Source organism: Leptomonas pyrrhocoris, assembly GCF_001293395.1.
Source record: "Leptomonas pyrrhocoris isolate H10 chromosome Unknown, whole genome shotgun sequence".
Lineage (NCBI taxonomy): Eukaryota > Euglenozoa > Kinetoplastea > Trypanosomatida > Trypanosomatidae > Leptomonas > Leptomonas pyrrhocoris.
The window spans coordinates 335,635-359,324 of NW_015438378.1; the positions used below are offsets into that span (position 1 = coordinate 335,635).

A 23,690-nucleotide genomic window follows, 5' to 3' on the forward strand; every position below is an offset into this window, starting at 1 on the left:
TCATGCAGTACGTATGCGCACCCTTTCCGCGCTTTGTTCTGCTTCCTTTGCACAGAGACGCGGCCACCGTGCTACAGGTTCGTCACGATGCTGTAGGTGCCAATGACCATCACCAGAAGGGCGACGACCAGGTACACGTAGCAGCGAATGCGCCGGAACGTCAGGCACGGGGTGGCCACGAACAGCTTCTTCCAGTACGGCCAGCTGTTGCGATCTGCATCTGGGTGCTCCACGGCGTAGCGCACCTGCATCGCCAGGAGAGGGGATGATCATCACCATGCAGGCGGACGGCAGCGCGCCGATCAAGCCGACAACGACGTTCACCGCAGAGGTCGGCATCGCCATGGCGAGGGCCCAGACGATCAAATTGATGAGGAGGCGAAGGCCCATGCCGATCCAGCTGCGCGGCTTGCAGCCGACTAGTTGATCGATCAGCTGCATGGCGGACATGAACTGCAGCGGGTAGGTGAAGATGACGTTCACGAGGAAGAAGGCACGGATGCTCGTCCCCCACGGGGAGTGCTCCACCGCGGCGATCAGCGACGTCGTCATGGTCGTGCCGTGCGCCAGGTAGCCGGTCAGACCGAAGATCAGGTACCACACGATGACACAGATAATCACGCAGGTCACCATCATAGGCACGAGTTTCTTCTGCGTGCACGCGGCGTGCACCGGCAGGACAATCGCAATCCCCTCCAGCACCATCATGTTGTTCGCGAGGTTGTTGAACCAGCCTACCGGGATGCGGTTACCCGCGGGATTGATGGAGGGGTGAATGCCCTTCTGCGCGAGTACCTTGCACGTCTCAACTAGACAGCAGATGAGCGCGTAGAAGACGCCGACAGTGGCGATGACGGAGGCCATGGCGAGCAGAGACAGGTTGTCGGAGAAGCACGTCATCGGGAAGGCCATCATCAAGATCAGCGATACCCACAGGTACTTGGAACCGTTGAAGGTGACGAGCTCGCCCATCGTCTCAGCGAAGAGCTGCGAGTACATGAGGCAGAAACCGAACTGCGTGAGGCACATCGCCACGAAGAGGAACCAGCCAAGACCTTTGCCGCAGACGTAGCGGCACACCTGCGAGTACGTCGTCACGTCGCGGCGGTTGATCGTCACCTTCACGTGAATAAGCAGCTGTGTGCAATCGATCACCACGGAGCCGATGAAGATACCTAAGATCACACCAACGACGTACCCCGCATCGGGGTAGAAGGTAGGGAGCATGAAGACACCCGTGCCGACGTTCGCCTTGAAGATGTGGAAGGCCGATTTATAAATGTTTGTGTTCTCCCTCAGCTCACCCGCTCTTATGTGGCCGTCTTCCGGGAGGTCATCAGCGTCCATGTCCACGTAGTCGGTGCCGACGGTGATGCCGCCGGTGGGGTCGTCGCCCTTGAAGAGTGGCTTGCCAGCGTCGGCGTCGTCCACCTCGGACATGTTTACGAAGCCCTCGATGAGGGCCTTGCGGCGGCGCTCGTCATCCATGACTGTGTCGCTCGGGGGTTTTCAAAAAGAAGTTATTTTTTTTTTGAGAAAGCACGTTTTGTATATACGCTGAGTGATATAGAAAAGTCAGGAGAATGAGTGAGAGAGGAAGCGTTTGAGCTTATATTGAAACCAGCAACAACAACGGCGACAGAGGTCGACGATGTATGCGTGTGGGTGCGTATGGGTGTGTATAGGTGTAAGGCGTTGGGTATAGATGTCTTTCTTTGGTCTTCTTTTGAAGGAGGCGTAGACCACCTTTTGCAGGAATTATATTGTTTTTTGGCAAAAGAAGAATTGCAGTTCAGGCTGCCCATCAAAGGAAAGTGGAAGGCGTTGTGGAACAGAGGAGGACGTGTGTGTGCGTGTGCGTGTGTGTGGGTGAGGAAAACGGATGGGGGATAGTGTTCAAGAGAGACAGAGAGGAAGGGTCGCTTGGCGATTGGATAAAGCAGCTCGCGTGCACTGGCGCGCTCTTTCTGAAAACTATTCTTCTCTTTTGGGAGGCTTCCAACCGACAGCAGGCGACGATCAGCATCGAAGTTGGCATAGCGGTGAGGGGAGGCTGGGCTATCCTGCAGACCACGAGACGTAACGGAAGAGGAGCGGGTCAACGCCGTAGCGGGGCAGGTCCTCTTCCTCCGTCATCTTTATCGCCTGCATTGGTACCCGCACACGCACCACCTCACACAGAATCCGGAACAAAAAAGGGAATACGTTCCGGCTTCGCCATCGAGTCGAAGCAACAGCACCAACTTTCCAGATTGATAGACGTCGTCTGCGCCTTCTCTCGTCTTCGCGAACAACACATATACACACAATTCCATTTATATTCGGGGAGAACAACAACAAAAAAAAACAACAGAGGATGGGGCAGAACCCGCCGACGCACACACACGCAGCCGTCGAAGCACGGAATCTGGCCATTACATCTACGCTTTCGATCTGAAAGCACTGTTTGAAGGCGCGTTAAGTTCATATGGAGCTTTTCCCTTTAAAAAAGGAATATACTACTAAATAAAAATATGTGATTACTTTCTCCCGCTGACAACGAGTTTGTTGCTTGTCGTACTTGGAACACACGCAGACAGAGACACAAAATACGAAGAAACTATCCAATAAACCAACAGCCATGTTTGCCACGCACACAAACACACACACAATCTCACCCACTCACACGCAGAGAGAGAAGTGGTGGAAAAAGGAAAAAACATATAAAGGGATCAATGCGTATAAATCCCAGAAAAAATTTCAAATTAAAACATGCAGCGAAAGCAACTAAAAAAAAAGAAACCAAGAGAGAGAGAGAGAGAGAGGGCGAGTAAGAGAGGCGACGGACGGTGACGCGTGGCACCGTCCGTGGATCTCTTCGCACACACACGCATGTTTTTTCTCTTCACTTTTTCGTCCATCAGTGTTGCTCGTGGCTCTCTTCAAAAAAAAAAAAGAAAACAACAACCGTTGTTGCCCCTCTTCGTCACGATGAAGCGAGACGAAGGGGTCGCAGGTCGAACCAGCATCTTCTGAAACGCAAACAGCAAAAAAACAAAAAACAAAAACAAACATAAAGGAGGAGGAAGGGGCGAGATGCATCTAGAAACTTCAACGCCGAGTCCTTTTCCCATTCCACAATTCTTTGTAAAGAAAGCCCAAACCTGGATGTGGAAGAGATATAAAAACAAAAGAGAAAGCAAGGCTGAATACACTAGCAAATGAGCCACAGAAAAGAAGGTGTTCGATTCCGTTGCCCTCTCTCTCTCTTTATCTCTATGTAAGTAACGTCGGTTTGGTCGCCATCAGCAACGGTAAAAGAACCTTCTTCGAAGAGCGCTTAGTAGATGATTTCTCGCCCATCCGCATGTCTGTACATGCCCCTGCGTGTTCACCTTGTGTTTCTCCATTGTTCGGCTGCGTGATGACGTGCTCACGCCATCGCACAGCACATCGGTGTATGTAAAGAAGAAAGAAAAAAAGAAAGTTTTGAGAGAACGAAAAGAGAAAAGACAGAGCAAAAGGCCAGGCAAGCAAACAATCAAGCGCTCATCTCAACCGTTGTAGCGGAGGCTCCGATCGCGTTAGGACGAATTTCTTGTATTATATATATCAAATATAAAAGGGGGCCGCGACGACATTGGAGAGCACGCGTAAAAACAAAACAAAACAAACAACACAGAAAAGCGTCGGAACGAGTCACGTTGGGCGAGCAGAGGAGGAGAAAGAGAAAGAAAAAAAAAAACACAGCGAGGGCCGTATATGTATCGTCCTTGATATTGCCGACATGCCCTTCTGATCTGCCACACGAAGAACCCACCTCGCCATCAAGAGGAAACAGAGGGGAAGGGGTAAACAACAACAACTGTAAAAGAACTTTGCTGCACTGCTCAACATGTACAGATATGGAACGCATCCTTCTGCCTCCCCCCTCCCTTTGAAGATGCCTTCTCTCTTTCCTTTGTTGCCAAACCAGCTGCCTCTGAACCGAATAAATCACAGAAGTTACGATGCTGCATTCCAGTACGAGGTGGACATCATCTTCTGCCGTCGTCGACGCGCGCACACACACACACACACACATGCGATCGATAAGAGAGCATTCTTTTTTCTCTGTTCGTTTCCTACGGCTTTGACGGAAAATATCAGTTTTCCCTCTCTCGCCCTTTTCATCTCTTTTCTCACTATCACAAACCCGAGAAGATGCTGTACGTACCGATGACCATGATCAACAGCGCGATCACGAAATAAATGAAGGCCCGAACGCGGACCAGCGTGAAGCACGGCTTCTTCACGAAGATGCGCTTCCAGTAGGCGGCGGTGTTGCGGTTCTCATCTGGGTGCTCCACGGCGTAGTCGACGTGGAGGGCGAGAAGAGAGGGGATGATCATCACCATGCAGGCGGACGGCAGCGCGCCGATCAAGCCGACAACGACGTTCACCGCAGAGGTCGGCATCGCCATGGCGAGGGCCCAGACGATCAAATTGATGAGGAGGCGAAGGCCCATGCCGATCCAGCTGCGCGGCTTGCAGCCGACTAGTTGATCGATCAGCTGCATGGCGGACATGAACTGCAGCGGGTAGGTGAAGATGACGTTCACGAGGAAGAAGGCACGGATGCTCGTCCCCCACGGGGAGTGCTCCACCGCGGCGATCAGCGACGTCGTCATGGTCGTGCCGTGCGCCAGGTAGCCGGTCAGACCGAAGATCAGGTACCACACGATGACACAGATAATCACGCAGGTCACCATCATAGGCACGAGTTTCTTCTGCGTGCACGCGGCGTGCACCGGCAGGACAATCGCAATCCCCTCCAGCACCATCATGTTGTTCGCGAGGTTGTTGAACCAGCCTACCGGGATGCGGTTACCCGCGGGATTGATGGAGGGGTGAATGCCCTTCTGCGCGAGTACCTTGCACGTCTCAACTAGACAGCAGATGAGCGCGTAGAAGACGCCGACAGTGGCGATGACGGAGGCCATGGCGAGCAGAGACAGGTTGTCGGAGAAGCACGTCATCGGGAAGGCCATCATCAAGATCAGCGATACCCACAGGTACTTGGAACCGTTGAAGGTGACGAGCTCGCCCATCGTCTCAGCGAAGAGCTGCGAGTACATGAGGCAGAAACCGAACTGCGTGAGGCACATCGCCACGAAGAGGAACCAGCCAAGACCTTTGCCGCAGACGTAGCGGCACACCTGCGAGTACGTCGTCACGTCGCGGCGGTTGATCGTCACCTTCACGTGAATAAGCAGCTGTGTGCAATCGATCACCACGGAGCCGATGAAGATACCTAAGATCACACCAACGACGTACCCCGCATCGGGGTAGAAGGTAGGGAGCATGAAGACACCCGTGCCGACGTTCGCCTTGAAGATGTGGAAGGCCGATTTATAAATGTTTGTGTTCTCCTTCAGCTCAGCGTTGCCAAGCCGGATACCACTGTCGTCCTCTGCATCCATGTCCACGTAGTCCTGACCTTTGCCGGACTGACCCGTGAAGAGGAAGTCCTCGCCCTTGCCGGTGTCCATGCCGTCCACCTCGGACATGTTTACGAAGCCCTCGATGAGGGCCTGGCGCTGACGATCCGACTCTGTCTTGTCCATCCTGTGCGATGTACTGCGCAACCCGCTTTTTTGTCTCGTAAAGTATCACAATCTCAGACCGTGCGTGTGTCGCTGGTACGGATCGACCCGACACGGTCAGTTGTACGATGGCAGTACTGCGTCGTCTACGTCTACTACGAGTAAAAGGAAGGGGCTTCTTCGATTTGCTGGAAAGCAAACAGCGGTTTTATCGTTTCCTTCTCCTTTACGCCGTTGCGACTCTTGGCTTCAGCGACGTTCCTTTCCCCCTGTCGCGTGTGTGCTTCCGTCCAGTGATGCAGTGGGGGCGAGAGGACCACGAAAAACAACAACAACAAATGAAAAGCAGAGGGCGATGTGCAATAGCAGTCGTTTGTGTGAAACACGCTTGATGTTTTTTTCTTAAGCCAGTGGATAGATATGTATGACAAGGAGAGGAGAGAGAGAGAAGGGGGGAGTACGATCGCACTGCGTAAGCGTCTGTGGTGAACAACACCGGATAATATATATATATATGGAAGAGCATACAGCGTCAATGACGTCTTACTCGCCCTTTTTCCAGTTCTTTCGTTCGAGAAATCGCGGGATTGAAGTGAACTGGAACTCATTAACGAGGAGAATTTTATAGTTCACGCAATACACTTATAAATAGTTTATTTTTGCTGTGATGCTTTTGTTTTCTTCTACTACTTTTGAGACTGCTGTCCTGAACAGTGAACCAGCATCGTGACAGGTACAAAGTCAACAGTGCTGTACCAGCAAACAAACAATTCAGAAAAAAACAAACAGATAGAAAGAAATAACAAAAGAACCCTCATCCGATCTTTCTCTACACACATATAACGTCCGTCATCGCCAGTGTGCGACGTCTGCGTGTCGTGCGTGTAGCTGGCATCTCTTCCATCCCGGGACGAGCTCAGTAGCGGTGCAGGCACGTCTTCACCTCCTGCACATAAGCGGTGTTGAACAGGCGGACTTCTGGCGACATGGGCGTCACCGCCGTGAAGGTGGCACAGCAGGTGAATCGAACCGTGTAAAAGAAGAAGGCTAAAAGGCACACCAGGAACACTACCTTAGCGAAGAAGTTCGATGCTGCGGGGAGCATGGCGGTATCGGAGATGATGGTAGAATCAGTTACACACAAATAACAAATCTCTTTTGTGAAAGCGCAGGAGGGCACCAGCTAGCTCGCCTGAAAGGAAAGAGAAAGAGGAAAAAGAGAAAGGTGGTGGGTTTGCGTATGAGGGCCCGCATGAACTGATACAACACGGGTGTACTCGAAGGCCTTTAAATGCGCGTGTTTCCTTTGTTTTCTAATTGGCAAACACAGCGCGCGTAAAGTTTTCTGTTTCTCCCCTTTGTGGCGTGTGGACAGCTGTGGCGTGTGTGTGTGTGTGTGGAGACGGCCGTGAACGAGCAGGACAAGGGAGGAGCAGGGAGGAGAGAGAGGGGAGGGAGAACAGTACTGTAAGCATATGTTCGTAACCCGACGAACGCAGCAATCATAGTTCTCGTCATCACAACCGTGAGGCTGCGACACAACAATGCCCAGGAGCATCTCGTGCAGGTCACCTGCGCGACCGCTGCATTTTTCAAAACGGCAAAGACAGCTTACACGACATCCTGCATTATTGGGTCTGTTATTCTTAGACGACGTCTATCCCTCCTTCCCAGGACAAGAGAGTCAAACAATATATATGAATGAGCAAGTGAGTGAGCGAAAGCGACAGAGGGGTAAGATGTGATCGAGAGCAAAGACAAAAGAGGGACCTGCTGTACAAACGTCAGCGGGAGCAAACGGCTGCGCGCGTTACGCCACGGCTGGTTTCTGTCGCCGCTTGTGCCCCGGCGCATTCGGGTTCTCGCGCTCGTAAAAGGCCTGTAGAAGGGCGATGGCCTCCGCATCGCGATGCCCGCCCTCGCTCTCGTAGCCGGGCCACCACCTCTGACTGCCATACGAGGTTGCCATCTCCTCTTTTCCGCCTGCTTTGCTGACACGCTGTTGTTGTTCATCATCTTTCGGAGGGGATGAGGAGGCGGCGGCTGTGATGGCGGTAACCGACAGCGGCGGCAGCGTTGGGGCATCTTCCAGCTTTGGTTTTTGCTGCGGTGGCACTCCACTTGTTGCCAGTCCCGTCGCTGACGACAACGCAGAGGTGCGCAACGTGCTTCCAGTGCACGTACTGTCACCGTGGCTCTTCTTCTTGAGTCCTTGCGAGGGTCCCTGCAGCGCCAGGATCGTGCCGTTGCCACCGAAGCGTGGGTTGCGGCACCCGAAGAAGACGTGCCGGACTTCGTTGTAGAGCAGCATCGCCCCGCACATGATGCACGGCTCGACCGTGACGTACAGCACGTAGGAGGCGAGACTACGAAGACACTTTCCGAGAGGAGAAGTTAGACAGGAGGAGGAGGCGGCGGTGAAACTTGCCAGAGAACCGGAGTGCTGGTTGTGTGCCGGATGCTTTGTCACCTGTACGTGTGTGCGTGCGTTGACGGACGCGGTGCCGTCGTCCAGCCGCAGCAGCGCCTCCACGGCGATGAACTCTGCGTGGGCCAGCGCGTGGTGGAGCGCGTTCGTCTGGTTTCGACCGCGCGCCGCCACACACGTCTCCACCTCCGCTACCGCTATTGCGGGCGGGGAGGACGAACACGCCGACGACGAAGTAGACGCCCGGGTGAGTCGCCGGTGCACCTCTTCGTTGGCATCGAAGGAGACGAAGACGCAGCCGACGGGGACTTCGCCCTCGCGCAGCGCACGCTCGCCCTCGCGCAGGGCGATTTGCATGAAAGCATCCACATAGTGTACCGACATGGCTGAACGCTGTGGACCTGCTGTTGGTGCATGAAACGGAGGCTTGAGGGAACAGTAGATGGAGAGAGAGAGAGTGAACGGAAGATGAAAGAAGACAACCTAAATAGACGCTTGTGAGTTGGGAAGAGAGGAGGCACTGCGTCGTGCTCACTCCGAGCGTCAGGAACAGCCTTGATAACGGTGGTGGAAAGGGGTTAAGAAAAAAAAAATATAGAACTACACTTCGCCTCAATCGGCAGTGCACTCACTACACCTCGTCCTTTTAGGGGGCCTGCGTGCGGAGACACACACACACCCACACACTTGTACGACGGTGCCGACCGTGCGATGACGTTGTCTTTCCTTCCACGCCGCACAACGAAGCAGAATCAAACTTTTTTATTCTAAATTTAACTTTTCTATTTGGTCTGCTCTACTCTTTAAAATAACGGTGATAGTCAGCAAGAACTGAGAGAAAAAAAAACAAACAAACACAAACAAATCCGAAGAGGACCACGTGCTAGTGAACACCTGCGTTTACCACTGTCTTTCCTGCGCCAGCAACATCGCGTCTTTCTTCGTTCTATTTCTCTCTTTCTCTTTCTCCTTCGGTTTCAGTGCCTTCTGATAAACACAGATAGAGAGAGAGATATCCAAGGAAGAAAAAAAAGAGGACTAGATGGGTAGAGGGACGCTTCGGGTAGCACGTGTCGACTCGCTTCGTTGAGGTCGCCTTCACAAGTAGTAAAACGTAAAACATGGCTTTGTACAGGAGTCTCTAAGAAACAATCGTTATATAAATATATAAATAGATACGTATTTGGTGGTGTAAGAGTTTAACAACGGAGAAAGAGGTGAATTCGATCCCAAACAAACCAAACCAAAACAAACACACACACACACACACAGTGTAAAGAGGAAAGAGACGACGTGGGCTTGAGGAGGTGGAGATGGAGGCGGGCAGCTGCAGGGGTCAACGAGTACTATGTAAACCCTCATTGGTATGCGGTGCGCAGGTTCTTCTTATTGTTTTTTCCCCTGCTCCACACCTCTCTCTTGCCTCCTTCGCGTGCTTGCCTTCTCCCTTCACACAGAACGTTCCCCGCCCACAAAAAAGAAAGCAGACTTCTTGGAAAAATGCAAAGACGCGCTTTTGGATTTCCCCGTGCCTCCTCTCGGCCTCTCCAAGAACTCTTCCGTCCACGAATGAAAGCACACCGTACCACTACGTCTAAGGGGGTCAGCATAATAATAATAATAATGAAAAGACGAAGAAGAGCAACCGCCACCACCACCACCACCACATAGTTATCCGGTGAGAGGGTGCAGATGAACAAGATTCTTCCTCAGCTCCATGAAAAGAGGGCTGGAGGTCCTTTCCAAAACACCAGCACAAACACACACATACACACACAAGCGCGCACGCACGCACGCGCCAAGCAGTCCCAGTACACGCGAGCGGCAGCAGCAGCAACAACCAAAAAAAAGATCTCTGCGCGGCTTTGTTATACGAGAGCACAGCTCAAGAGGGAGCAGACTTGATATTAATGTATATATACGAAATGTGTCGTCGGGCGTCGTTTCGACTGAAAACGACTACCGAGAGAAAACAAACAATAACAATAATAACCGTCGTACGTAGACCTTGAAAGCGGTGTACGCAACAGTAACGTGCGTGCACACGCGCTTTCCGGCTTACTCGCCGGTGAAGATGTTGTATGTCTGTCGGTTGGCGTAACCCGCACCCGGGCGGAAACCGCGGCCGGTGCTTGCAGAGACCGTCGGTGATTGCTGCTGCTGCTGCTGCTGTTGCTGAGGAGGAAAGCTCTGCTGCTGTTGTTGGGGAGGATAGTTCTGTTGCTGCTGAGCCCTCTGCTGCTGTTGCTGCTGGGGAGGGAAGCTCTGTTGCTGTTGTTGTTGAGGCCTCTGCTGCTGCTGCTGCTGCTGCTGCTGCTGGGGAGAATCCTGCTGGAAGGACTGGCGTTGGTTCTGCGGACCCTGCCCGTAGGCGTTGTTCGCGGATCCATTGCGCACCGCCTTGTGGTCCGCGGAGTTGTGGTCGTACACGTTACCGCCGCCGTAGCAGCCCTCCGTCTGGTCCGTCTTCCAGGCCAGCTCGGGCTGCCCCATCAACTCCTTCATGGCGTTGCCGCTGCAGCCTTCTCGGTAGAGACGACTCTGGCGGACGCACGGGCGGTCACCGAGCATGTTGCCCTGGTTCTGGGTGAGGTTCGGATCGTTGGTGTGGTGGTGGCCGGACATGATGGATCGGATTCTTCTCCGTGTGTGCGTCTGTGTCTGCCTCGGTGGGTAAATAAAATGTCGATGAAGTCGCTAAGCTCGGGAGAGATGAAGAGAAGGACAGAAAACGGCAGGCTCGAATAGCGTAGCGGTGTCAGAGCGTTGGGATATAGGGCGATTTCAATGAAGGGAGAAACAGGAAATCGCCAAACAAACAAACAAGCAACAGACAACAGCAGTTGAGAGAGAGAGAGAGTAAAACAGAGAAAAGAGATGATTTGTACTGGTGCGTGTGTGTGAGTGCAGAGAGTGCAGTGACAAATGGTGATGCTACGGTTGTGCGTGGCACGTTTGTATGTGTGTGTTTTCGATAAACCAGTGGAATGCAGGGAGAGGGCGAGGGGGTGGGGTGGGGTAAGAAGCAAGATAAACAACGAAGGCGGCGACGCGCGGAGGGGAGACACGTGTGCGAAGGGGAGAGAAATCAGAATCACTTTTTTCACTGCTGAAGGCCGGGCGAATCCCGAGGAAAACAACAACAATAACACCGCGAAGTCGGTGGCTTTGGAACTACGGAGGCGATATTCAAGTAACAACGAGAGACACATGCACACCATTTTGGGTAGCAAGAACAAACACACACATACACGCGTGCATCAGCGCGCATGTACACAAGGAGGTTCATCTTTTATCGCTTTTCTTTTCTTGAGGTTGTGCGTTCGTTCCGGTTGCAAATCAAAGCCAATAAAGTAATCAAAACAGTTCGGAAAGAAACATATATCAGGTGATGGGCCGTAGCAGACTCCGTATGCGGGACATACAACGCGTGCAACACAAACCAGAGAAAAAGAAAAACAGAAAGTGCATCATCGGCGACGATGCGTTGCCGCGTACATCCCACATACCCACAGTGTGTTAAAGAAGGGGCCTACCCCGGCAAGTCGTGCGATTTGGTCGAACTGGCAGGAAGAAGACACACACACACACACACAGAGGGAGAGACGTGCCGACCGTATCGCCACACACACACACACATGTACGCAACAATCATCAGGCGGCAGAGGTGGCTTCAAAAAAACAAACAAACTCTCACACACACAACAACACCCCGAAAGAAACACAAAGTTAAGAATGGAAAAAAAAGCAGAGTTGCTGAGAGTCGTGCTCGATCGACGGTGGCACCGCGTCCCCCTTCATACCCGTATAAAGTGGGAGCACCGGCCCAATGACAAAGATACAGACTAGTAAAAAAAAAAAGAAAAGGAAAAGAAATAGCCTTATACTAAAGTCAGCTCGTCTTGTATACAACTAGTAATAATGGTAATAGTGATAATAAAAACTACGTGAATAATAATAGTAATAAAAAGACCAAGCGCACAAATTGTGCTGTCGACTGCCGTTACGTGAAAGATTCACTCGCCACACGAGGCAGTCATCCCCACGACTGTGAGGAGGTACACTTGCGTGCAAGAGAGCGGAATGAGGAGAGAGTGGAGGGAGGCAACGCTGTTTGACACTTGTGAGCGTCTTCAGGATGCACATTCCACCCACAACCCGTCAAAACCCTACGAGACACACGCACACACGCACGCACACAGGCTCGACATGAAGCAACACGCAAACAGCAGCAACAACCCCCCTTCAAAACAAACGTCAAACGAGAGGAGGAGGAGGACGTGAGAAGGAGCATCGGTCACAACAGCGGCGCTCTGTGAAGAAAGAAAGAAGGAAAAAAACGAACGCGCCCTTCGTTGCCGTCCTCTCTTTATCGCCTCCCTCTTTTCTATATATTGTCAAACGACTGCAGCTTACACCCACAGAAAGAATAATTTGAACAGTCAAGATTCGAAGGCAGGTCCTCTGCCAGCGTACCGACACGCGCAGAGCGAAAGAAGCGTGCTTGTTAGCTAAATCCTTCACCCCCCGCCTCCTCCCCCTTCCACACACAAGCAAACAAAGGAGTTCGTTCCCTATGAAGTTTTTCCCATTGTGATCACGAGCGCAACAGGGCTGCGCTTCGAGGCACTTACAGTTAAATCTATTGGCCACACTGCGGTGAGCTGTGCGCTTCGTCATACCTTCCTCTTCGCCTCCCCAGGTCGCGCTTCACGCCCGTGTCTTGAGAGAACCGCGCGCGCGGCGCAAACCGTGAGAATCAACAACAGGAAGAAAAGAATAATACAGAAAGACAGAGAAAGAGAGCACGAAAAAAAAAATCGAGACGAAAGAAGTTCGCTCGAAGACGCTCGTACGCCCTCCTCCCCCCACCTGAAGGTTTAGACAGTTATTATTATTATTGAATTACACGCGGCCAGCAGAAAAAAAGAAAGCAAAGATAATAAACCAAAAATCAAAGCAACAACAACAACAAAAGGAGAAACGGGTGAGGCAACAGGCGCCTCACGCAGCCGTCCCTCCGCTCCAGCCCCTCCCTCCCTCCCCTTCTTTTCTCCCTCCTCAAAAGTAATGAATAAAAAACCGGAGCGACGATCGTTGCACGTGGTGATGGGTGCGTCTAGCAGGAGCAGCAGGTGAGAAAATGAACGAAAGAAAAGTTGTGACATTCCTCCCTTTTTTCTTTCCTTTAGAATGCCACGAGCAGCCGGCACAACCTCCAACGCACATCGAAAGTCACACGAGATAAATCGATGTCTTTTTTCTTCTTATATTTATTTCTTTATTTATCATTGTTATTATTGGGTTGACCCGACAAGTGTGAGTGTGAAGTGAAGTCCACGTCGGATGTTCGGCCCCCTCCCCTCCCTCCGTACCTCCCCTTCTCTGCAGCGGCTCTCTTCTGTTGAGTTCCACCAGTAATAATGGAAGCGCACGAAGGAGAACCGTTGAGGGCGCGTGTGCGTGTACGACCTCTCACGCGCTGCTCACGGGGAGCAGTTGCGGGAAAACACGAGGAGGCACAACAACGATGGTAAACCGAAGCGGCGGCGAGGGGGGGGGGGAGAGGGTAGAGGCAGCGAGGGAAGGGCAGATTTCGCGAGGAAGGGGGAGAAGAGAGGCGCAAGGCGAAGAAGAAGAAGAAAAAAAAATAAAGTAAATAAAAAAAGGTATTCGACGGAGACGAATGAGAGGGGGGAGAGGGAGAGACGGACGGTAGCCAAACGCCAACAAGGGGTGGCAACTCCTACGAAAGAACGCGCACACACCTTTTCCATCTCCCCCCACCTATTCCAAAAACACACACATTAACACCCACACACAAGCGAAATCTACAGGAAAAAGAAGCTAACACACTAAATGGTCAAGCAGAAAATGATTCGCATTTATCATCACTACAGAGACACGGAAAAAAAAAGATATATAAACCAGAAAACCAAAACAAAGTGCAGAACCTTGCAGAAAGTAATAGTTATAGTCATAAAAGCAGACAGACAGACGTCGTATTAATCGAAACGAAACTACCGAAGAAAAGGAAAAGAAGAAGACGAACTATACAAAATAATAATAATAAAAGGAAATCAGGGGAGGTAGAAGAAGAAAAAAAAGATCAGCATGAACCGTTCTGTGTCCTGTGTCCCGCCCCGCCCCAACCGTCTTCTCGTGGGAAATCGATGAGGAGGCGAGACGCAGAACGCATGCAGCAGCAGGGGAAGAAATATATATATATATATATATATATGTATCCCCACACAACTAGACAAGAAGACGTGAATATACGTCACATCCGCGCTCTTAGCTTCTCTCATTACGATCTTAAAATCTATCTATATATATGTATTGTCTAGTTGTCGCGAATAAACCGTCTCGCCATGAAGCGTGCGTCAGCGTTGACAGCAGTTTATTTCGACTGTGTATGTAATACACCTGTGGGGGTGTACGCGGCTTCACCCAAAGCCTTCCACACAACGGTTTTCCTTTTTGGAATATTTTCCCCTGTTTTTTTCTCTCTTTCCTTCTTCTTACCACTGACGCCGAATCGCGTGTATCCAACTCTCAATTGACTTCTGCTTCATGCGCACCGTGTCCAGCGCCACGCGCATCTGTTCCGTTTCGGCCTTCTCCGCCCCCGCACGCGGGTGCTGCGTCTTTGTTTGCGGTCGCCGCTCCTGCAGCGGCATCGACGTCTTGCGCTGCTCCGCACTCGTGAGCGCACCCTTCGACTGCTTCTGCGGCTGCTTCTGCTTCTGCTGATCTTGTAGCGGTGCGACATTCCTGTTCTCCAACGCAACCACCGCCGTGTGTTCACCTCTTTTCGCTGTCATCCGCGCAACTGGAGGTGGTTTTGACGGTGCGTTGGCAGAAGGGATTTCGGTTCGCACGGGTGAGGCGACGCTGACGACCGCCTGAAGATATCCGCTGCTGCTGCCGCTGCTGGTGCTGTAGGTGGTGGTGGAGGAAGAGGAGGCGGAGTTGCCGATGCCGGCCGCACCTCCGCTGCCGTAGCGCACCCCTCCCTTTCTACCGCGCGGACCCTTTTGTGTTTCCTTATTCTCCTTTTCTGCTGCGTCTTCCAACCGTGCGGTGGCGGCTACTTTGGCGGCAAACGGCGGCGAGGAGGAGGAGGAGGTCGTGATACGTGGATAGACGGCGTCCTTCTCCGGCGAGTGCAGCGGGCGCACAAGACGATGAGGGGCATCGCCATGGCCGCCACCGACACCGCCACCCCCGCCCTGCGCTTCGTAGAAGTACCCAGCGGCTGCGGCTTCCGGCGTCATGCGGCTGCGGCTGCGCTCCACCAATGCGCTGATGTCGCCCCGGTTTGCCAGCAGCTCCCGCCGTTTCTGCTCGTAGATGACGAGCTCCGTCTGGTAAGCGGCGGCGAGGTAGGCCGTGCGGCGGTGCAGCTGCTCCAACGCTATTGTCTCCGGCGTGGACGGGGTGTTGTGGCGGTGCTGCAGCGCCAGACTGCCACTCAGCGGCGACGAGGCCTCGGTGTGCTCGGACAGCGACGATGTCGCGCTGCGGGCGCGCAGGGCACCACTCTCCCCTCGAGCGTGTGCCGCGTCCCTGGGAAGCGGTGGGTGCTCCTCCGCGTGCAGAGGCAGAACGGCTCCTGCGCCTCCGCCTCCCATCGCGGCCACCTCACGCTTCTTCTGCTTCAGCAACTTCTTCTGCCGCTTCTTCTCGATGTGCTTCTGCAGCTTCGACACGATCCACTCCGCAATAAATGGGCGCTTCGAGCCAGCGGTGGGGGTGCTGCGGTCGCCACCGGCATTTCCGCTCGACGCCCCGGTCTGCGTGCGCTGCTGCGGCGGTAGCGGCTGTCCGTTGTTGTTGTTGTCGGTGGTGTGCGTCAGCTCGATGTCGTCCGCATTGCGCGGGGCTGCCATGTCAGGGCTGGTGGGAGCAGGCGCCGCACAAAAGCTGGATGCGGCGGCGGCTACCACAGCGGCGGCAGGCGGCACGATGAAGCTGGTACTCCCGCTGAAACCCCCCTGGGTCCGCGAGAGACGTCTGCTGAAGCTGCCGCCCATCGTGGAGGTCAGCTGCGCTCCGTGTGCGCTGCCGGCGGCCATCCCGGCCGAGGCGTGACTTGAGTTGTGTAGGGTGTGCGCGGTGGTTGCCGACGAGGACGCGCTCGTCGCCGCGAGACTGCGCAGCACCTCCTCCCTCGCCTCCAGCGGTGAGGACGGCATCCACTCGCGCCACGAGAGCCCCTCGAGACCCGCACCAAAGGCGCACGACGACGCCGTTGTCACGCTGATCATCTCCAGCGCCTCCTCATCGCGGTGGTACGGGTCGTCGCCGCAGCGCGGGATGTGATAGAGAAACCGCGGGCTGCTCCATGAGCCGTCCAAGTCGCTGCCGTGCCACACCGGACTACCACTGCTGCTGCGACTGCTGCTGCGCTGCTCATCACTGTCTGATGCATCGACGCTTCCCGAGGCAGCCGTCGCCGTCGCGTTCGTTGTCTGTGCCGCGTTGTTGTCGCTATGTTTCTTGTTCTTGCGCTTGCTTTGCCGTGTCGGCGACGTGGTGCGGAGGTCCGCTAAGGAGACGACACAGAGGGGGCGAGCGGCGGGGGCCAACAGGCTGTGATGCCGGCTGCGCTGCGCCGCCGGTGGACTCGGCGACGACTCGGACACCCTCCTTGGTGACCGCGGCTGCGGGGACGACGTGGTCGACGAGGTCAGACTTTCCTCCTTCTTGCCGGCCGACGGCGCCGTCGCGGAGTAGCGGTGATGACTGAGGTAGTAGCTGCACTCTTCCTCCTCCGTCACCAGCCCACGGCGGACGGCTTCGCGGTAGGCATCGTAGGCGAGACGGCCGGCCATGCCAGGGCATTTCGTGCCCGGCGGCAGCACCGGACCGCGCCGACGCAGCCGCTGCCTGTCGGAGCGCTGCAGCTTGCAGAAGATCTCCGGCACGTGGGGGGAATGGGGCGAGGTGGGGAAGGGGAGTGACTGCAGAAGTGAGTTCGAGCGCCGCGCCGCGCCGTAGGCAGCTACGGTGCCTGGAGACGACGAGCAGGATGGCAGGAAAGGCGGTGGCAGCTGCGTCAGATGCGGGGTGGACATAGCGGAGTAGCTCGCACCCGGTTGCTGCTGCTGTGGGGAGAGCGAGCGGAGTCGCTGCTGCTGCGGAAAAAACATGGGCGTGGCCGGCTCAGAGGAGAGGTTATTCGTGGTGAAGCCGAGGTAACTGCCCGGGTGCGGCATCATCGGAGTGCGGCCGGCGTGTGCCGTCGTCGTCGCCCCTAGCCCGGTCTGCTCCACCCACGCGCTGCTCACGCTGGGGGTGCAGAAGCAGGGCCGCGCATTGTACGCCCACACCCCTAACGGCGACCCCGGCTGGTGCTGCTGCGGATGCATGCACGGCTGTTGCTGCTGCAAGGAGGAGTCATGGGCTTCGGTATCGCCGGTGCCGACCCACATCGTGGCGGGGAAGGACGGAGAGCGGAAGGTGGCGCCGTACGGCTGCGGTGTGGCGGACGGGTTGCCGGACGTGTAGTTCAGATAATTCGTGCCGCCGCCGCCGCTGACGCTCTCGTCTCCCTGGCCGCCTCCGTAGGGCACGTTGGCCGTGGCGGAGGGACTCCCACCCCGACCCCCCGTCGCGCCGTACGGAGCGAGGGACGGGACATCCGGGTGGGAGGTGTAGGGCTGCGAGACGCGCATCAGCTGCAGGCTGCTGCTGCGGTCCAGCGTGGAGAGCCACGAGCGGTCGCGCTGGGGGTGCATGGCGAGGTAGTTGTGTACCGCCGGGCCGCTGAGCAACATCGGGTCCTCATGCAAGGTCACGTTAGAGTAGGATTTGGTCAGCCGTGCGCTGAGCGGGTCCGTCAGCCGCGACCGATCCGCATTCCCCTCGGAGGGTGGGCTGGACTTGTCGTGCTGCACGGAATCGCAGGGCAGTGGACTTCCTTCCAACACGTCGACCGACAGCGGCCCGCGCGAGGGCCGCGGTGATGGAGAAGAGGAATGCGTGTTGGCCGCAACGTGAACGTTCAAAGGGCTGAAAGCGACGGTGCCTGCCGTGGAGGAGGCGGCCGTGGATTGCGCCCGCGGCTGCTGCGGCGGTGTTACCCGTCCTCCGGTGGTGGTGCTGGACGACTTCTTCGCCAGCATGTGGGCTGCGACGGCCTCTGGCGAGGGAAAGAAGCTGAGGAAGGGCGACTCCTGTTTCTGCTGCCGCTGCTGCTGTGCTCGTTGCTGCAGCTGCTGTTGCCGCAGAAGGGAGGAGCGGCGACGCTGCCGCATCACCGTCTTCATCGTCAGCGGCGGCGGTGACTGCCGACCGGCGGGTGAGACTACGGTAGGGGCGGCACCGCGCACACCCGCTGCGCTACTCACGTTGTTGCTGCTGTTGGTGTTGTGCGTGTACACGGAGACACCCTGTCCAGGCGAGATCTGAAGCGGGGTAGACGGGAGGGAGCCAGGCGGCGTGGTCGCGGAGAAGTTCGCGCCGGGCACGCCGCCGTACGTGCTGCTGTCCGGCACCACGACAGTGGTCGGACTGCCGGAGCTGGAGCGGATCTGGCCGTGGCTGCCCATCTCCGTGTAGCCCTGTGCGCTGATGGTGAGGGCGCGGGGTCGTGGGACGTGCGCTAGCCCACGCAACCGCGGCAGAGGCTGTTGCTGCTGCTGTTGCGAGTTGGCTGCCCCTTCCGCCGTGCCGGTGTTGATACTGCTGCTGCCGTTGTTGTTGTTCGTGACGTAGGTGACGCGGAGGTTGGTGCTGCCGCTGCCGGTGTTCACACGGCTGTACACGCCCGGGCGGGAGTAGTAATAGCACGTCCCCCCGGCGGCGGTCATGATCGTCTCCGAGTTGCTGTCCTGCGGGGGCGAGCGGATGATAAGGAGGGAGTTGTGCCGACGGCGGTGGCCGCGCTGCGAGGACGTGGCGCCGCAGGGGTCGGCGGAGCTGGACGGGGTAGGGAGATCGGAGTAGGTCATGCCCAGGACGGAGGTGCGCCCCGGGACGGTGCCCGTGCTCTGCGAGAACATCGTCATCGACTTGCAAGGGGGCTGACGGGCGTAGTACTGCTGCTGTTGTTGTTGTGCCGCGGCAGTAGTCGGTACGGTATAGGTTGTGTAGGACGATTCTTCGTCATCCGCGGCGCGTGGCGGTGGTGCGTGGGTGCCAACGTGGGCGTCGGCCCTGCTGCGCGTGCCGCCCGCTCCGAGTCCGGTTTTTGCATCTCGGTGCCCATCCGAAGCTTTTTGCGAGAGTTGCGACGTTGCGGATCGCTGCTGCGGATGCTCTTGATGTGGACGAGCTTCGACACTCGTCCCATCGCGGCCAGACGGGGACACCGCATCGACGGTGCTGGGCGGCTGCAAAGCGGGCGCCGTGGCGGTTGCCGCATCGTCCTGCATCCTTTCATCGTTGCCGCGGCCGCGCTGGTCGGGGCTGTCGAGGTTGTCGTCCTCTGCCCCTCCTTCCTCGCCCTCCCCGCCCGTCTCACCTCTGCTGGTACGTCGAGCAGAGAAGTGCAGCTTGCATGCGGTGCTTGACGTGTGTGGATGCGGATCGCCGGGGGTCGGAGACGCTTCGGACCCCGCGGCTTCCTCACAGGAAGACGACACAGTGGCCTGCCGCAGCGGCAACGCGGTCATCCCCTCCTGCACCTCCAGTCGTTTCCGCAGTTGCCGGTTGTATCGCCGTCTGCGCTGCAGCACACCGCTCCAGCGCACCGTGACGTGCAAGGGGCGGGGAACGCCGCTCGTGGTGGCTCGGTGGACCGGATTGCGAGGGAGGCGTACGTGGAGAGGGTCGCGACAGGGAACGAGTTCATCGCTGTCTAGATCGCTGTCACAGCGGGTGTCGCGGTAGCCGTCGCCGCTGCCGTTGCTGTTGCTGCTGCTGGTCCGAGAAGAATGGGCGTCATTGACACAGCTGCTGCTGCTACTACTACTACTACTGCGATTCGCTGAACTGCTTTGAGCTGGCTTCGATGCATCGAGCTTCTTCTTCCTATTCAATGCTTTTGTTGATGCTGGTGTGCCGTGGAGTCCTTCCTCGTGCGCTTCCTTCGCTGTTCGTTTCTTAATGGATGAGGGGGCGCCGTTGCTGTTATGATGGCTGGTGCTGCACGGTGATTGGCCACTCTTGCCTCCCTGCCCACCGTGCTGTTGTGACAGCGGGGAGCCAGAGGAGGAGGTGGTGGTGGTCGTGGCCAGCACCGCAGAGGGCGCCGCCGCAGACGCCACGAGCGGTGATGGGGGAAGCGTCGTCGTGGACATGGAGGTTGGGTTGCACACCTCCGTCGCGGCAACACCTTTTTTTCGCTTCTTCTTCTTTGTCGCAGAGGACGCTGTCGTCGCCGCGCATTGGCCGCTGCCGCTGCCAGTGCGACTACGCCTCCTCGCCTCCGCCGCAGCGGGTGCCAACGAAGCGTCGCTGAAAGGTTCAGAGGGGCGATTCGTGGAGGTCCCCTTCGTGTGGTGCGCATCGCTACCGCCATGGTTTTTGTGATGCCGTGATGACTTCCGCGCCGCGACGGGGCTTCTGCGGACCCGAAAATGATCGAAGGGGTTGAAGGGCTCCCCTGCGTTGGCACCCGACGCCATTGCCGCTGCCGCTGCTGCTGCGGCCGTGGTGTGGAGGGGGGAGGGGGCAGAGGCGGAGGTAGAGGCGGAGGCCCTGGCGGCTTGGCGCCGCTGCACCTCCTCCGCTTCCTCGGCTACATCCTGCGGTGTTTTGTGGTAGTGTGGGGCGGGCCAGTGGTGGCGAAGTTCAACCCGACAGCCCGGGTGGAGGCTGATGCGCCGTGCTAGGTCGGATAGAAGAGGGTGACTCATGCAAAGAGGGGAAAAACCCGGAACAGACACAAAACACACCCCAAAAGCTGACGCGCGCGCGAGAGTCCGGTGGTCAGCCAAAAAAGTGAAAACGAAAAATATGTTTATGTTACTCCAACTGACCTTTTCCTGTTTTACTGGTCTTCTGCCTCTGATCTTTTTTTAAACCCCCGGAGACGTCTCAGCTCCTCCTTTTCTGTCTGTCTGTGCCGCAAGGTCGGTGCGTACGTGCGGGCGTGGTTGCCGGTGCGGATGTTGATGGTGGCCTTCCTACCACAACGACGCAGGTCAGGATCAACGGACCGAACGATACGAGGAGAGAGAGAAAGAATAAAACAAAAGATATTCCGCAAACGCACGCGGGGAGGCGAGAAAAAAAAAGAAGAAACCCCAAAGCAAAACCAAACACACGATCGTGTTGTGTAAGGCGCGTGTGTGTGAAGGTGTCCGCTGGCCGCAACGAGAGCCGGGAGTGAAGCAGCGGGGTGAGAAACACAAGAAACAGTGAAGAGGGGGTTGGGCGGGTCAGAGAGGTGGAGAGAGAGAGAGGAGCTAGTTAAAAAGAAAAGTAAAATAAATAAAAAAAAACAGTCAGCACAAACAACAAAAAAGGAAAGCGCAGACACGATAGGACCCACAAAACACACAAAGAGCTCGAATTCGGGGAGACGTGACTATTTCGTGATGATCAACAGCGCTGATATCAGGAGAGAAACACACACACACCGACACACGAAAAGTAGCACTGTCAATGCGACGAACAAGAGAAAAAAGGGTGTTTAATCGCCCGATAAAGTCTCCACTCTGCGGTCTTTTCTGTTTGCTGTCTCTTTTTTAAGTATGTTCTCTCTCTTCGAATGCAAAACGGTGCCGTAGCTCCACACACACACACACGCAAACACACGACAACACAGTGGTCTGCGTTGTCAGGAGCTCTGATGCAGCCTTCGTGCACCAGAGGGGATCCCTGAAACCGTTTGAAAAGAAAAAAGAAGCAGAATAATCCGGCCGATACGAACACACGGAGGGCCAAGAAAAAACACTCACACAGGAAAACGAGTAATGCACACACACACACACAGACACACACAAAGGCAGCGCTATTCGAAGTTTTTTTTTTTATGAAGAAGAAGCAAAACAAAGGAATTATCTGTCGTTTTTCTTTTTCCCTTTCCCTTTTCTTTTTGGTTTGCTCCTTGAGGAAAAATTGCGCCCAAGGGAGTTTTCCACGCGCTCTCTCTCTTCCGTCTGTTGCGGTGGTGCGAGAGACCGTGCGCCACAGCAACTCGGATTCAAGAAGAGAATTCGAGGGAAGTTCCGTTACGAGTATTAGTACTATTATTATTGTTATTGTTATTATATTTAATCTGCGGAAAAAAAAGTAGGAACGAAAGAAGAGGCCGCAGAAGCGCAGCGTTGGAGCAAAACGGTTGTTGGCGAGAAGGAACAAATCAACGCAAGAACAAAAGAAAGGGAGATGTTATTGGTGCTGCGGTGGCGGTGTCCTCCTCCCTTCCTCCTCTACGCAACTGTACGGGGAAAAAACAGCAAAGGAATGCAAAAAAACCCACACAAAATAAAACCGTTCTTCGTCTTTGTATTTAAAGAAGGAGAATAAGTAGTTAGGGGTGCGCCCACTGAGAAATTCGGGGTTTTACAAGAAGGTGGAGAAGAAACAGAAAAAATTGGAGAAAATAGTATTCAAATGAGAAGCCCCCCAAACAGGAAACAAACCAACAAAAAAAACACAGCAACAACACCAAAAATAATAAATGACAGTACAGAAGCGATAGAAGACAAATAAACACACAAAAAGGGCAAAGAAGAACTGAATGGTACGAGATAAAACGGCGTATATCACCGCTCTTTAAGTGGAAAGCAAAGTATGCGAAAATATATCCAAAAAAGAAAAGAAAAGATAGAGAGAAGAAAGACAACGTCTTGATGAATTAAGTTTTTTTTTTTAAATAATAATAATAGAGTCCTTGAATGACGTACGTTGCGTTGGCAACCGCGCACACAACTCTCTCTCTGCACTGCGCGCGCTCCGTTTGTCCGAGCTCACGTACGGCAGAAGATGAAGTAACGTACACAGTTTGTGAAGAGAGGTAATAGTAATAGGGGAAAAAATCGGTAAGTACGCCACGAGTGGTGAGCGCGCTTGTGTAGAGAAACGGAGAAGATTACAAAACACTCACACTCACACTCACACCCACAAGAGAAGAAAACAATCAAAAGAAACTCTGTCCACCGTTCTTTCTTTCTCTTTTTCTTGATTTTGGGTTTCCTGTATCGAGTCGTTGACGACGATTTCCTTTAAAAAAATCTTTTCCCGCCTTTTTCAACCGCTATCAGATCTTCTCTCTGCAGACGCTAGATAGTCTGTTACGCGAATACGGAGAAGTGCACAGAAGGAAGAAGAGAAAAGCGAAAAGGGAAAAGAAAGCCCAGAAGAGTGGGAAGTAACGACAAGCGTCCAGTTCGTTAGCAATGTGTATTAAAAAAAAAGTGTGTAACTTGCGTGACGGCAGCGAGCGCTCCTCTCTTTTCTCCTTTTTCAAATTTCCCTTTTAAGTAAGTCGGTGATGAGTGGCCGCAGTGAGGTGAGAGTAGTAGTCGTAATACAAACAAAAGGAATGAAGATGCAAAGAGGAAGAAAAAAATCAAGAAGGAGAGGAGGGAGAGCGTCCTCTGACAAGAACAATCCAACGCCGTCAATGCTGCCGAATGATGGACAGCGGACGAATCCCTTCGGGTTTTTTTTATTTGCCTCCTTCAGTGAAAAGAGGTACCAGTTAGTAAACAACGGAAGAGTGAGAAAAGAAGAAAAAAGGAAAGAAGAAAGAAAGGCTATGTGTGTGTGGGGGGCGGCAGGTGGCGCGGGTAGGTGAG

The 23,690-nt window shown here is 54.6% G+C and overlaps 7 protein-coding genes across 9 annotated transcripts; all 7 read right to left on the reverse strand.

Annotated features, from left to right (window-relative positions):
- Window positions 1-1,798, reverse strand: ABB37_08146 (putative mitochondrial amino acid transporter, putative (AAT20); the record flags this gene model as incomplete). Its single annotated transcript, XM_015807041.1, has 1 exon — window positions 1-1,798. The coding sequence occupies exon 1, from the start codon at window positions 1,486-1,488 to the stop codon at window positions 1-3; it is 1,488 nt and encodes a 495-aa protein (XP_015654436.1). The 5' UTR covers window positions 1,489-1,798.
- Window positions 1,799-4,166: 2,368 nt separating this feature from the next.
- Window positions 4,167-5,966, reverse strand: ABB37_08147 (putative mitochondrial amino acid transporter, putative (AAT20); the record flags this gene model as incomplete). The annotated part of the gene is made up of 1 exon (XM_015807042.1): window positions 4,167-5,966. Exon 1 carries the CDS (start codon window positions 5,583-5,585, stop codon window positions 4,167-4,169), a length of 1,419 nt encoding a protein of 472 aa, XP_015654437.1. The 5' UTR covers window positions 5,586-5,966.
- Window positions 5,967-6,480: 514 nt separating this feature from the next.
- ABB37_08148 (hypothetical protein) lies at window positions 6,481-6,971 on the reverse strand (the record flags this gene model as incomplete). 2 transcript variants are annotated; one of them, XM_015807044.1, is made up of 1 exon in its annotated part: window positions 6,481-6,971. In XM_015807044.1, exon 1 carries the CDS (start codon window positions 6,667-6,669, stop codon window positions 6,481-6,483), a length of 189 nt encoding a protein of 62 aa, XP_015654439.1. In that variant the 5' UTR covers window positions 6,670-6,971. The 2 variants fall into 2 exon arrangements, with proteins under 2 accessions (XP_015654439.1, XP_015654438.1); XM_015807043.1 differs by having other exon boundaries at window positions 6,481-6,940.
- A 403-nt stretch (window positions 6,972-7,374) lies between these two features.
- Window positions 7,375-8,419, reverse strand: ABB37_08149 (putative deaminase; the record flags this gene model as incomplete). The annotated part of the gene is made up of 1 exon (XM_015807045.1): window positions 7,375-8,419. The coding sequence occupies exon 1, from the start codon at window positions 8,374-8,376 to the stop codon at window positions 7,375-7,377; it is 1,002 nt and encodes a 333-aa protein (XP_015654440.1). The 5' UTR covers window positions 8,377-8,419.
- Window positions 8,420-10,050: 1,631 nt separating this feature from the next.
- Window positions 10,051-10,927, reverse strand: ABB37_08150 (hypothetical protein; the record flags this gene model as incomplete). Of its 2 annotated transcripts, none has more annotated exons than XM_015807047.1 (1): window positions 10,051-10,927. In XM_015807047.1, the coding sequence occupies exon 1, from the start codon at window positions 10,615-10,617 to the stop codon at window positions 10,051-10,053; it is 567 nt and encodes a 188-aa protein (XP_015654442.1). In that variant the 5' UTR covers window positions 10,618-10,927. The 2 variants fall into 2 exon arrangements, with proteins under 2 accessions (XP_015654442.1, XP_015654441.1); XM_015807046.1 differs by having other exon boundaries at window positions 10,051-10,732.
- A 1,322-nt stretch (window positions 10,928-12,249) lies between these two features.
- ABB37_08151 (hypothetical protein) lies at window positions 12,250-12,672 on the reverse strand (the record flags this gene model as incomplete). The annotated part of the gene is made up of 1 exon (XM_015807048.1): window positions 12,250-12,672. One exon carries the CDS (start codon window positions 12,670-12,672, stop codon window positions 12,250-12,252), a length of 423 nt encoding a protein of 140 aa, XP_015654443.1.
- Window positions 12,673-14,513: 1,841 nt separating this feature from the next.
- ABB37_08152 (hypothetical protein) lies at window positions 14,514-20,798 on the reverse strand (the record flags this gene model as incomplete). The annotated part of the gene is made up of 1 exon (XM_015807049.1): window positions 14,514-20,798. The coding sequence occupies one exon, from the start codon at window positions 20,796-20,798 to the stop codon at window positions 14,514-14,516; it is 6,285 nt and encodes a 2,094-aa protein (XP_015654444.1).
- Window positions 20,799-23,690: the final 2,892 nt, after the last annotated feature.